The 14050-nt window shown below is 39.7% G+C and overlaps 1 protein-coding gene and 1 non-coding gene across 3 annotated transcripts in view; one reads left to right on the plus strand and one right to left on the minus strand.

Annotated features, from left to right (window-relative positions):
* Positions 1-14050, plus strand: part of ARHGAP19 (Rho GTPase activating protein 19) — a 62674-nt gene that overhangs the window by 22109 nt on the left and 26515 nt on the right. For both annotated transcript variants that reach the window (XM_024563178.3, XM_045197506.3), the window contains exons 2-6: positions 3099-3364; positions 4295-4375; positions 5856-6065; positions 8862-9088; positions 10826-10912. In XM_024563178.3, coding sequence (XP_024418946.2) covers positions 3099-3364; positions 4295-4375; positions 5856-6065; positions 8862-9088; positions 10826-10912 — 871 coding nt within the window. The remainder of the gene's footprint in view (positions 1-3098; positions 3365-4294; positions 4376-5855; positions 6066-8861; positions 9089-10825; positions 10913-14050) is intronic.
* On the minus strand, positions 7457-7563 carry LOC112307117 (U6 spliceosomal RNA). Its single transcript, XR_002975021.2, has one exon. It is a non-coding gene; the product is annotated as a U6 spliceosomal RNA (small nuclear RNA).

Consider the following 14050-nt stretch of genomic DNA (forward strand, 5'->3'; position numbering starts at 1 on the left):
TGAACTGGTCCAGTTTTTAATTTCTGTTTTGTTCCTTTTTGCAGATGAGTGCTTACAGTCCTAATAAGTACCGCCTTTCAGGCCCCATAATGTGCCCTTGTGTCCTGTAACATGCCTGGAATTTGTGTAGGCTCTAATGGGGCAGGGAAAGGAGGGTTCCTTTGTCACAACAACAAGGAGAAAGCTTTTTCCCTGTTTCTTCCATTTACCAATGCCTCATCAGAAGCTTTCAGCTTTTCTGTAAGAAATTTATTTTTCTTGAACTTCAACAAACTTAGTTTTAAAATAAGATACGGCAGAGTAGGAAGTTGTATTTGCTTAAATATAGTATTTTTTCTTTATTCCTAGGAACCTCTTAAATTCTTAGCCGTGCTTTTGGATATTCTCTGCTTTATATTGTGGGATACTGTATTCTGTGGAAAGGGATTAGCAGGCTTCGTGATAGGATAATTTAAAAGCATAACCCACTAGATCTGTCTTTTCCATCTCTTACTTTCCATTTTACTGTTTTTTTTTTTAAATAGTTTCTCTTTCTTACCTCTTACCTTGCCAGATGCTCTACTCAGAAAAAGTGAGGAAGAGGGGGAAAAAAACTAAGTTAAAGAAGTTCAAGTGTGGCAAAACAAGGGTGAATGATCATGGAAAGGAAGGGGAGAAAAAGCAGAAGGGGAAAAGAAACTGAGATTGCTTGTTCCTTGTGTATTAGGACTCCCAAGGTGTCTTTTTCTTGTGTTTTTTGTGAATAGGTAGGGGCAACCTTGAACTTACTCATTTTTTTACCTGTTCTACCTTCTTAGGAAGGAATGAACTTGGGGGTGATGGCCAGGTAGGAAGTCTTTTGAGAAACAGTGTAGCTGGGACTTTGTTGTTCTTCTAGCTGTCTTCTAGCTCCTCTCTCGCTGGTGTGTTTGATCCAGTTCAGTGCCATAGGGTCAACTGTGGTACAAGTTTTAGACTCTTAACTGAATCTTGCTCCGGATAATAATAAAGATCTGGAGGCTACATGTGAGTATGTATTTATATTTTAGGGACATAATGGATGCTATTTATGTACATTTATGTGTTAGAACTATTTGATCTGAAATCTGCTTTTCAGAATTAAAAGGGATGTGAAATCTGTAAAATGATAGTTCAAACCGATGAATTGTAAGACTCTTCAGTGCTCGCACATTTCATGATTTTCTGGCTCTCTCTGTAGAGTAGTTATTTTTCATTGACAGTGATTATAAACAGTAGTTTTATGTTGACTTCTGTTTTTTGACTGAAATAAGCTGACATTGTGAACAGTTTAGGATAAAGTTGCTTTTGATTTTAATTGGCTAATATTATAATCATTGGCATCTTTAAATTTATACAGGAAAAATAACCTACCTTAGTGTGTAAAAAGGTTGAGGAGACAGGCATTATAAGTTTTCTTTCTTTAATGACTTTTTGGCTTGAGAATTTTTAAGCCAAATTCATAATTTTAAATTTTATGTCAGTTCTTATTATGTATTATCATTTTTAAAAAAGAAGGAATTTAGTAGCTACTAACTGAAGATTTGGATTGTTGATTAAAATTATGTAATAATTTTTCAAGGAAGTAGAGCTGAACTTTGAAGTTTACGCATACTTTGTTTTCATTATGCCATTATTAAAAATTATGCATGCGATGTTGGCAGATCAGTTATGTTGATTATGTAGAGGAGTCTTCTTCCCTGGAACAGTGCTCTGGTGTCTCGGTGTTGTGGAAGGCTTTTAAGTTGTGGTTGTGTTTATTGTGGGAATGTTTGCCTGAGTCCGGTGAATTTCGACCTTGCTTGACAGATGTGATTACTTGTCCTTTCTGGCTTGTGTTATAGCTGCTCTTCGGTTATATAATAGTAGATTACTGTTTATATAATAAGAATTAGAACAAGCCATTAGAGATCATTGGTAATGGGTACAAACAAGCGGTGATGGGTCTGCTAAAAGAGATGGAGTAACAGTTCTTATGTGTAACATATTAAAAGTAAAAGGTACAGTAGTCAGGCATTAGGAAACAAAGAATGGGGAGCGAATTATTTCTGAGAGTCGAAGGAGCTTTGCCAGGAGTACAGCCCAAGTAATGGAGGGGTGGAAAACCAGCGAAGGTCAGGGGCCAACGGAACGTATCTGCTGAGTATTACTCAGTGACAGGAGCGTGAAGTTAGAAGCAAAATACTACAGACTTTTCCAAGCACCTCAGGGAGAAGAATCTGTCTGAGAAAAGGTTGCACTTTGATGATGGGCCAGAGGCGTCCAGGATTGAAGGATTTTTAAATAAAACCTATTTCTGGACCTGGGCAAGGCTGAATTAATATCTATATTTTACGTACTGTGCCTTACATTCTAGTGAAGGCTTTTTGGTTGTGAGGAACAGAATTCAGGAGTACCTGGCTCAATTAAAGAGAGTTGATTATAAAGAAATACCTTCCTGTGTTAGGGACCCAGGAACCGAAGAACCCTATGGGTAACTGGCTTTAAAATGTCTATGACACTATTTAAATTTAGTTTTAGCTCTTAAATAGTATCATGCTTACTGGCACGTGGTTCCTGCGGTGTCTGAGACGAGCCTGGACGAGGTGCTGGCGGCAGTTGATCACTGCATGGGAAAAACTGTCTAGCACTGGCTGTGCTCCCAAGAAGGCCTTAGTCAGATGGTTACCCATTGCTGTGCTAGGGGAACAGCTGCAGGTCTGATGTTCTACAAGTCATAATTCCGGGTTTCACTGTTCTAATAAGGAAATGGGGTCTGTGTGAAAACAATTCTAGTATGTTACTAGATTTGGGAGGCTGAAAGGGTCTGTGTCTTCCTATGTTATGTCCCTGAAATTAAGAGGCAAATTCAGGTCATATAAACAGAGGCTATCTGGTGTCTTTTCTTTAAACTAAATTCCTGAGAATCTGGGTGGGTATAACTTAAACAGCAACCAGTCCAAATTGTCTTCTTTTGTGCTGTGAACAGATTAAGAATAAGGTTTTCCAAAAGGCCAATGTGTAGATTAACCCTCAGAAAGAGTGAATAATTATATGGTTGGGAGAGGGCATGAGAAGCACATAAAAACGATCCCCCCAAGGTTCTGTTTCACGTTTTTCAGTGATGCCATCTGCAGTTTTGTTATCTGCAATGACTCTTCCCTTCGAGGCCAGCCCATCATCTTCAACCCTGACTTTTTTGTGGAAAAACTCCGGCACGAGAAACCTGAGGTGTTCACTGAGCTGGTGGTCAGCAATATCACAAGGCTCATTGATTTGCCTGGAACCGAGCTGGCTCAGCTGATGGGAGAAGTGGACCTGAAGTTGCCTGGCGGGGCTGGTGCGGCGACAGGCTTCTTCCGGTCTCTGATGTCTCTCAAGCGGAAGGGTAAGAGATGTGTCTGGGAAGGGTGTACCTGTCTCCGTGGCTTCCTGGGCTCCACTTTTCACATCTGCATGTTCATTGAGGAGTTGCTGATACCATAAAGCAAAACCAGTCATTTTTTTCCATTTTCATAAGTACTAAAACAATAAAAATTATAAAAATAGTCTAGATAAACTGAAGCAAATATGTATTGGTCCTTGCGAGATGACATATTAGTTTAGATATTTATCAGGGGCACCTTGATTTTCATGCCCTACTAATACTGTACTAAAATAATATTTAAGAATACAAAGTTATACAGCTAGAGGTACAGTAAAGACAATTTGAACTTTTTTTCTCTTTTTTTTACTGTAATTGTTAGTTCTCAAATGTTTCCTTCCATGGAATGCTTTAAAAAAGCAAATACCTATGAATCACCCCCAAAAAACCTTCCCAGAAAATAATGTGTAGTGCTGCTTTTGATAAGATATTAAAGACGTACTATTTTTATTTTATTAAATATAAGGAAATTATTAAGGTAGCAAAACGTTTGAACATTATGACAGATCAGACCCTGTACCGACTCTAGTGGATAACCTGTCCTGCTTTGACAGTTGTGACTCTGAGGTGCTATTACCTCTTTGTTTTTAAATTAAGTATCACCATTTCAGGTGCTGTTACTTAAATAAGAAGATGGTCTTTGCCTTCAAGGAACCTGCAGTCTAACATTAAACTTGCAGAGTTGATGGAGAGTGTTTGGATTGCGTGTTCTGGCGCGCTTCCAGCTCTGAGGTTTCTGTTTACTGACCTTGCGAAAGCATTCGCTGAACTGTGACACAGGATGCTTGAGCGGTTTTCACTCCAACAGTTTTTTCACTGACCCCAGTATGCTGATTGTGTGCTATTTGTGGAAAATACGGTCCTGTCCTATCGTATTTGTTGTTTTTTTTTTAGAAAAAGGAGTAATATTTGGATCTCCACTGACAGAGGAAGGCATTGCCCAGATATACCAGCTGATTGAGTATCTACACAAAAGTAAGACTACTTGAAATTTTGTTGCTCTCTGTTAAGGAAGAATTGTCAGCTTTCTACTGAGAGCTACCATCCTTGACTTAGTGTGTGCTGATTAACCTTCAACAAAGCCACTAATCAGTGATACTTTCAGGTGGCATGTTTCTAAATATCTTCTCCTTTAAATTTCATCTCATGTATTGATTTGTTTTTATTCTCAATGATGTATATATATTAGATAGGGTCTATGAAATCACATCTTTCCCTTGGCTCCGAGAGACATTTTTCCTGGAAAAATACATTGTCCCTAGAGAATTGTAACATTTACTCAAGGGAGCATGATTTATCACCAAAGACACTTTCCTCTTTAGAATTCTGATCAAAATACACTCTTCATGTAATTCCCGTTTTCTCTCTTAGTAGTCGTGCTGCTCATGCCACTGCTCTAAGTGCTTGGCGCTGCCGAGTGCATGTGAAATGTGTGGCATTGTGTGATAGAGGCAACAGCAGTGATCAATAAGTGGCTTATTCTAGCTATGTGGGACGCTGCCAGGAGCCAGAGCAGAGGTTGCAAACTGGCAGCTTAAGGGCTTGTCATCTACATTCACATATTGTTTGGCTGGCAAAGTATTAAATTAAAAATAAAATTAGTTACCAGTGTTTTAAAATGGGGGAAATCCAGGTTTTTAATTTCTTGGGATGATAGGAGGATCTGACATCCTTGGGCCCTGCTGCCACTTCACCGTCAGCCGGAGCACAGGCATGTGCTCTCCTGTTCGTTACAGTTCCTGCTCGTTCATGGACTGTTACCTGCCTGGCCCTTTAGGCATTTGAACTTGGTCCCTCAATTAGGGAGTTATATGAAGATAAATATGCACCCAAACTGAAAACATAACTCTCATGCTTCTTTCAGATCAAACCAAAACTGCACGTTCTGTCTTTTTTATCCCTTGAGATTCGTTTAGAGCATGGTTGGGAGGGAAGCATAGTTTAGTTGGGGTGATGTGAAGGTTCCAGGAATCTTAGACAGAAGGTGATCTGACAGGTTAGAGTTCCAGTTCCAGAGGAAACACAGAGACTCTAGATTTGTTTTCGGCTGGGAAACTGCTTGTAGCAGCAACAAACCTCCACATACAAACTCAGCCCCTTCAAACAAAGTCTCGGATGGCAAAGGGAAGGGGCCTCTAGGGAGAGTTGTCTTTTCTTCCAGTTTATTTTTCAAGCTCATTTCTATTGTTTAGGTTAGAGTCAGTCTCCAGATATGCCTCAGGATGTTGAACGACTCCTGGGGGGACCGGCTCGGTCTGGGAGGTCTCCAGGTGCTCAGGGATGCTCAGGATGTCTCCTCAGGGGCTGGTGGGTGCTAAACTACTCTGGAAAATGGGCAGAAACCTTCTCCATGGACTTTCAAGTATAAAGTAGCCTTTTAGATAACTTATTTTAATCATACTTTCTCTTTCTGCTTCCTTTTTGCATGTCCCCTGTTTTCTCTCATGCTAAACAGACTTGCGGGTAGAGGGTTTGTTTCGAGTACCAGGGAATAGTGTCCGACAGCAGATTTTAAGGGATGCTCTCAATAACGGAACTGACATTGACTTGGAATCAGGGGAGTTTCACTCAAATGACGTTGCCACCTTGTTGAAGATGTTTCTAGGAGAGTTACCTGAGCCCTTGCTGACACATAAACATTTCCATGCGCACCTCAAAATTGCTGGTGAGTATGGGAGGTGAGATGGAGTTGTCAATACATTTCTTTCAATTTAGTAAAATCCTTTGGAATTTCTGTGTTTGTAACCCACAGCAATAACAAAAAAACCCAAAAAACAAAAAAACTAGTAACCCATAGCTAGACCAAAAAAAAAAAAAAAAAAAAAAAGAAAAGAAAAGAAAAAAAGAAAAAACAAAACAAAATAAGAAAAAAGAAAAAAATACTTCTCCTAATATTGGTTAAAACTTCATGGTGTTTCTGGACTTCTCTGGGTACTCATAAGTATTGGCCAGCTAAATTTGATTTAATCAAATGTTTTTCTTGCTAAATTAACTTTTTTTTAAAAAAAGATTTTATTTATTTATTTTTAGAGAGAGGGGAAGGGAGGGAGAAAGAGAAGGAGAGAAACATCGATGTATGAGAGATACATCAATCTGTTGCCTCTCTCATGCCCCCACACTGGGGACTTGGCCTATAACCCAGGTATGTGCCCTGCTTAGGAACTGAACCAGCGACCTTTTGGTTTGTAGGCCAGCACTCAATCCACTGAGCCACACCAGCCAGGGCAAAATTAGTTTCTTTGGAGATAAAATCTGAGTTTTATTTATTTTTTTATTCCTCAGGGATCTTAGTATAGTACTTTGAATATTTAGCTGCTTAATAAATGTATGCTTTCATTGGATCAATTCACATAACCAAGATGGTTATAGGTTTGGTACATTTGCCTTAGTTTGAAGCTTTTGCTATGTATTGTTATGCCTTAATTGAGATCATCTCTACTCTTGGAAGTTTTTTTTTCTTTTCCCTAGGATTTTTTAAAAATTGAATTTATTGGGGTGACATTGGTCGATACAATTATATAGGTTTCAGGTGTACAATTCTTTTATACATCATCTTCACATTATCCCAAGGAAGTTTGTTTTTAATTTATTTTATTTTTTATTGTAATTTTTTCCATTACCATTTATCCTCCTTGAAGTTTGTTTTTTCAAAAATAATGTTATTTGCTTTCTAAATAGTCAACACACGCACATGGTTCAAGTTCAAAGTGTTCAAAAGAGTGTACAGTGGAAAGACTCTCTCCCACCCTTGTTCCCCAGCACCTGGTTTTTCTTCCTAGAGGCAAACCATGCTATGATTGCTCACGTAGCCTTCCAGAGATAGTTTATAGACTTACAAATACTTAGGGATATTCCTTTTCCCTCTTTCTATGAGATGCTAGGTTGTTATATTTATTTATTTATGTTTACTTAATGTATCTTGGAGAATGTTCCATTTTCAGCCCCTCGGTTCTCCATCCTCCTATGTGCCTGTGTGGCAGAGAGTTCCTTCTTCAGTTGCACAGCTGTCGTGCTGCTCTGGTCTTCCTACCCGTGAGCATTTCCCTCTTCGGATTTTTTTTCACGGAGCACATCATGGATTTGCGTGTCAGCCATGTGCAGGGGCTGTGTTAATTTTCTCTCTGTCATTCTAGTTTTAGTGTATGTGCTGCCGAAGCGAGCACTTCTTGCTTCTAATGCTAGGAAAAGTAAATATAAGATTTTTTCTTTTCAATAATTTTTACTACTGAAAAGAAAATCAAGTTGAATTTCTAAAACCTAATAAGATTAGATTTTTTTTAGCACTACTCGTAATAATCCAGATGATACAAATGAGAAAATATTAGTAGAATGTTACATAACTTTACAATTATTTTGGAGAGAAATAAAATTGTTGAATCTTTGAAAAAGGTATAGAAAATATTGATAAATTCTTTTTATAAGGGTAACATGAAGAATGCTTTTGCTTTCCCACTGAGTTAATTTAGGAAGGTATTTGACACCCTCCCCTTCATCACCCCATGACTCACTGTTCTTTGAGCTCATACTGAGGTGTGGCACAGTTGTAGTACTTGCTATGCCTTGCTGATCACTAGAAGGGATTTTTATTTTTGATTTCCTATTAACAGGGAACAGTTTCTAGAAATGGAATCTGTTTTTCCTAAACCTGGACTTGCTGTTGCAGTCCAACAGCTTAGACAACATGCTGCGATCATTTTCAGGTCGATATGAATTACACCCAAATAGTCATCTGTGTCCTTCGAAAGTTCGATTATCCAGGGGACTGTTTTGATTGGCAACCTGTGTAGTCTGTTTGGGGAGGAACCGTGACTCTGACTGCCTGAGGAGCTGCCTGGTTCAGATTGTCCTGGTATCCGGGCATAAGTCACTCCCACATTTCCTTTAACGACAAGTATCTGGGTGAGGAAAAGTGGAGGGAGTAGAATTATGAAAGGTAGGTGTGGGCGTATTTTTATTTCTCTTGGGTGTACACCTAGGAGTGAAATTGCTGGGTAACTCTGTGTTTAACTTTTTGAGGAACTTTCAAACTGTTTTCCAAAGTAGTTGTACCAATTTACATTCTCCCCAGCAATGTGTAGGAGGATTTAATTTTCTCAGCATTCTTGTCAAAACTTGTTATTGTCAGTCTTTTTGATTGTAGCCATACTTGTGGGTATGAAGTAATATCTCATGGTTTTGATTTACATTTCCCTGATAGCTGATGATACTGAGTATACTTAGTGGCCATTTGTATATCTTCTTTGGAGTCTTTTGTCCATTTTTTGATTGGGTTTTTCTTTTTATAATTAAATTGTATTGATATTATTTTGTTATTACATTATGCTATAATCTCTTTATGCAGGATTCTTTTCTTTTTTCTCTTTTTGATTGGAGTTGAGGGGAGGGGAATAGTAAGGACAATAATGTCCTTTTCTTGCTTGTATTTTATCCCTCCTTTGCAACCATCTCTTTTGTCTTCAAGATTTGACGCAGTTTGATGACAAAGGAAACAAGACCAATGTACCAGATAAGGCGCGGCAAATCGAGGCTCTTCAGTTGCTCTTCCTTATTCTCCCTCCACCCAATCGAAACCTGCTGAAGTTGCTGCTTGATCTCCTGTACCAGACAGCAAAGAAACAAGATAAGAATAAGATGTCTGCCTATAACCTAGCTCTTATGTTTGCACCCCATGTCCTGTGGCCAAAAAATGTGAGTGTTCAGGGGAAGAGCAAAGACTGCGAGACTTTCTCGGGCTGGGCCTTATCCTGTGACTGTTCCTTGGTGAGGCCATCAAGGGTCCAAGGTCGTCTTTCATTTAACAAGTTTAGGGACTAACTTTATTAGTTCGTTTAAGAGTCATCAAACCTGAGGGAGCCAATTCTTGTTAACCTCACTCTTTGATAAACCTGAATGGCAATTTGTTAGTGGAAACTCAGTGGGAAATTGTAGCTACTAAATAAACAAGAATACTCATTTTGACTGGTTAATATAAATTCCTTCTTAACATGAAAGCTGTCTTGGGAAATCAAATTGATTCCTGAAGATCGCATGGTATAAATTCAGAATAGAAGTGTTTGATCCTGGCTGGGTCGCTCACTTGCTCAGAGTGTTGTCCCAGTACACCAAAGTTGAGGGTTCCATCCCTGGTCAGGGCACATGCAGAAATCAACCAGTAAATGCGTAAATAAGTGGAACAGCAAATCAGTGTTTCTCTCTTTCTCTACCCCCTTTCCTTTCTCTCTCTAAAAAATAAATAAATGAATAAAAATAGAGCTGTTTAATCTTACAGAATAATGTCACTAAGCTTTTGGAGGACGCATAGAACAATCCTGCTTTGTCCTAACTATCCTGAATGTGCTGCTTATCACTGAGAACATGGTTTTCTCAAAGACTTACATGAAAAATAAATTATCTAAAATCTTTTGACCTGGTTCTTGGTCTAGAGGTACATAGGTTCATCTTCCTGACCATTTATAATACAGGTTTTACTGTGTGATGGGCTTGGGAGCCAGGTTACTGGAGTTGGAAGCTGCAAACGAGCCGTGGCCTGTATTCTCTACCTTTTCCATGCTTAGCTGCCTCCTCTGTAAGTTGGGCATAAGAGTACCTTTCCCACTTACCTGACAAGGTGGTTGGAAAGATAATAGAAATAGATGGATATAGTTGACTTATAAAATATTTTGGGGATATAAGAATGAGAAAAGGAAGATAAATAAGGGGTTATGTGATACATTTTACTTACCAAGTAACTAGTGGGAAAAAAAAATACAAAGTGCCAGGCCAGGAAGATCCTCTCCCCAGAGAAAGGTCGGTGGGGGCGGGGCTGAGGGTGGGAGGATGGTTGGATGATGAGAAGAAAGGACTCACCAACATCTGTCCATAGTAAGGATTTTAGAACCATCTAACTGAAACTGCGGAAGAGGAGTGAGTAATCTGTGCCTGTAAAGAGAAGTGTATAAGAGGTCTTGCTAAAAGCAAAAATTAAGTAGTAAAGATACATGTTGAGGGTGGCTTTGGGATAATAGAGATGCTTAAGTGCTTAAAACAGAGGCAGGAGAAACAGGAGAAGGGAATCATTGGCCATTGGACTGTGCTTTTAAGAAACCCTTTGGTATCAATTAGTAGTGACAGTTCTCTTGTCTTTGGAGAAACTCCAGTTTCTCTGAAGAGGCAGTGTCCTTGGTGCTCGTATAGACTCTGTTCTTCCTGACCTTTTCTCAGACTAGATCTTTAGCAACTCTGCTTGCATGTCTAACTCTCAAGCAGAATCAGGAAATGAAGATTGGTTCTTAAGGATTTCCTGGTCACTGCGGAGACACACGATTCCTCTAGATTATGTCATTCCAGTGGAAATCTCATGACTTTAAAAGAATAAGCTTATTGGTAAGTAAATGGAGTATCTGCCAACTCTTAATCCCCCTTTTGTTTTTGTTTTTCTCTGAATAGGTCACTGCAAATGACCTTCAAGAGAATATCACAAAGTTAAACAATGGGATGGCTTTTATGATTAAACACTCCCAGAAACTTTTTAAGGTAGGTAAGGAGTGGGATTGGGTGGTAACAGACAAGGAGGATGGAGCAGGATGGGATCCTAAGGAGGGCTGTAAAAATGGGCAGATAAGAAAGGACCTGGGTCAGAAAAGCAGGTTAGACAGCAAAACGTGGAGGGAGCCACCAAGGTGGGGGGGATTGCAAGGTACCTGAAGGCTGCTAGGGCTCTGCTCCCTGGGTAACTGGCTTCAGTCTGGCCACCCTTCCGTTTTCATCAAGAACAGCATATGTTAGCCCCTGAATCATTCTATCCTGCCTGCTTCCTGCCAGCAGAATTTGGAGGGTCTGACAGCCTCCTTTCATTTTGAACTGTGCCCCTTTTAGTCCAAACTAGCAGGGCTGCCAACATAATTTTCTCAAGAACTTTGTGGGTCTTCTGTGGATTTCAGTGGGATTTACTTCATTAGACAAAAGCCACATATACAAATCTTTTGAAGAAAAACCCTTCTGTACTTGATCTCTTGCTGAGAAGGCTGAGGGACAATACCTTTAAGCTTCCTAGGGACCCTCTGGTTTGATTGAGAGGATCTGCGAGGCACACCTTTATGCTCTTGAAAGGGCCCTTTGTGTGACTGCGTATTCTGACCTTTCGGTGTTTGTGAGATCTTATAAGTAAAGGTTGCACAGTCACATCCTTGGCTTTTCCTTTAGAGCTCGCTTTTCTGATTGCGAATTTTTTAATTTTAGCATCTTTTGCCATCTGGAAAGGCTGAGAATTTTTGAGATCATCCAGTTCTGGTTTCTTTTATTTTCTCTTTCTTTAACTTTTTTTTTTTTTTTGTGGTAAAATACCCATGACGAAATTTACCCTCTTAACCGTGTTCAGTGGCATGAATGTGTCAATGTAAGTAGCATCTAAACCTGTAGAGAATTTTTATAAGAGTTTGTTTGAACCAAACTGATGACATATGTTGAGCAAGATCTCAAATGCTCCAGAGAATAACTGTTTTGCAGCTTCTTTTGTGCATTTGAAATTAAGGAGGGAATGTAAGGAAGATTATGTGGAGGTGGGGAGAAAGCAAGGCAGGGATTGGATTGTGGGATACTTAATAAGATTATGTGCTCTCTTGAGGGTTAATACTCTCTTCAAGGGGTATTACTTCTGGTATTTCAAAGGTGTATTAACCTAGAGGCACAAGAACAACAGACAGGGCTTGCTTAAAAACCTCTTACTAAAGAAGATAGAGGCCTTGGTTGTGACCACCTACCATGACCTTCCCAGTTAGAAGATGCCCCTGCGAGGTCACTGCCCTAGAACCCCCTTTTCCCCAGATCGCATGCCCGCTGTTGTGCGGTGATCACCACCGCCCATCTCCAGAGCGCTTCATTTTGCAAAACTGGAACTCTGTACTTGTACTTCATTATGAAGAGTTTTTGTTCAGTGACTTAAAACGACACAAATTAATTTTTTAAAAAAAGATTTTATTTACTTATTTTTAGAGAGAGGGGAAGGGAGGGAGAACGAGAGGGAAGGAAACATTGATTGGCTGCCTCTTGCATGCCCCCAACTGGGGACCTGATCCGCAACCCAAGCATGTGCCCTGAATTGAGCCAGTGACCTTTTGATTCTCAGACTGGCACTCAATCCACTGAGCCACACCAGCCGGGGCAAATTTATTATCTTACTGGGTCTGCAGAAGTCTGAGATGAGTCTCACTGGGCTAAAATCAAGGTGTTGGCAAGGCTGCATTTCTTTCTGGATGTTCCAGGAGAGACTCTGTTTACTTACCTTTTTCTGCCTTCTAGAGGTTGCCCACATTCTGTGGCTCACTGTCCCCTTCCTCCGTCTTCAAGGTCACCAGTGTTGCATCTCTCTGACCATTCTTCCATAGTCACATTTCCCTCTGACCACTGCTGGGAAAGGGTCCCTGCTTTTAAGGACCCATGTGATTATATATTGGGCCCACCCTGATAATCTAGGATATTCTTTCCACTGCAAGGTCCTTAACACTAGCAAAGCCCTGTCCCCCCTCCTTTTTTTTTTTTTCTTTTTAACCATGTAACAAATCACTGGAGGATTTTGAGAGTACAGGTCATACAAGCTTTAAAGAAAAAAACTAGAGCAATCTCATAGATGTTTTTTAGCTTGATACACATTCTAATGATTAGAGTCTTTCAGTCTCTGTTTTTACTGTTGTTTTTTTTTCTTGTCTCCTACAGATCCCTCTTTCAGCTTCTCATCCTTGTAGTTTCGATTCTTGTTTGCTACTTTATCTTTGTTTCCAGGCTACTATGAGCACTGTTTGAGCCTGTGTTGATCACTCAAGGAGAGAAAGAAAGCTTTTTAAAAAAGATTTTTGTTTTTTAGAGAAGGGGGAAGGGAGGGAGAAAGAGAGAGGGAGAAACATTAATGTGTGAGAGATACATGGATCGCTTGCCTCTCGCATGCCCCCAACTGAGGACCTGCCTGTGTCTGCAGCCCAGGCACGTGCCCTGACTGGGAATCAAACCAGCAACCTTTTTGGTTTGCAGGCTGGTGCTCAATCTACTGAGCCACACCAGCCAGGGCTATTTTTGTTTGTTTTTAAAGTTTATAGAATAGGTGGTGTGGGTTCTGTCATATTTTTGTTTGGAGGAAATTACTTTTAGTCTTAAGCTTTGTTTTATAATTTTCAAGTTAAAATTAAATTATAGATATAATGTCTGTCAGAAGACTTTTTTTAAAACAACTTTATTATGAAAATTTTCAAATGTAGAGAGAAGTACCAAGAATAAAACAGTGAACATTCATTTAACTCTCCCTCAGATTCAGCAAATGTTCAGCGTTATCTCTATATTTTCATACACTTTTTTGTGGCTGAACCACTCACAGTAAATGGCAGACCTCACTGCACTTCGCCCTGAATGCTGAGCACGCATCTCCTGAGAGTGAGAGCACCCGCCTGTCCTGTTAGTCACGGCGCCGCTGTCACATCCCAGACACTTAACAGGATTTCCTAGCGGCTGATATTCAGTACAGATTCCAATTGCTTCGTTCGTCTTAAGATTATATTTTATTGCTGCTTTTTAAAACATAAGCTAATTGAGGTTTATGAATTGCTTTTGATTGTGTCATTTTTAAAATCTGGAACAATCATGCTTTTTCTTCATGTCACGGATATGTTGAAGCATTCTGGCCAA

Source organism: Desmodus rotundus, chromosome 4, assembly GCF_022682495.2.
Source record: "Desmodus rotundus isolate HL8 chromosome 4, HLdesRot8A.1, whole genome shotgun sequence".
NCBI lineage: Eukaryota > Metazoa > Chordata > Mammalia > Chiroptera > Phyllostomidae > Desmodus > Desmodus rotundus.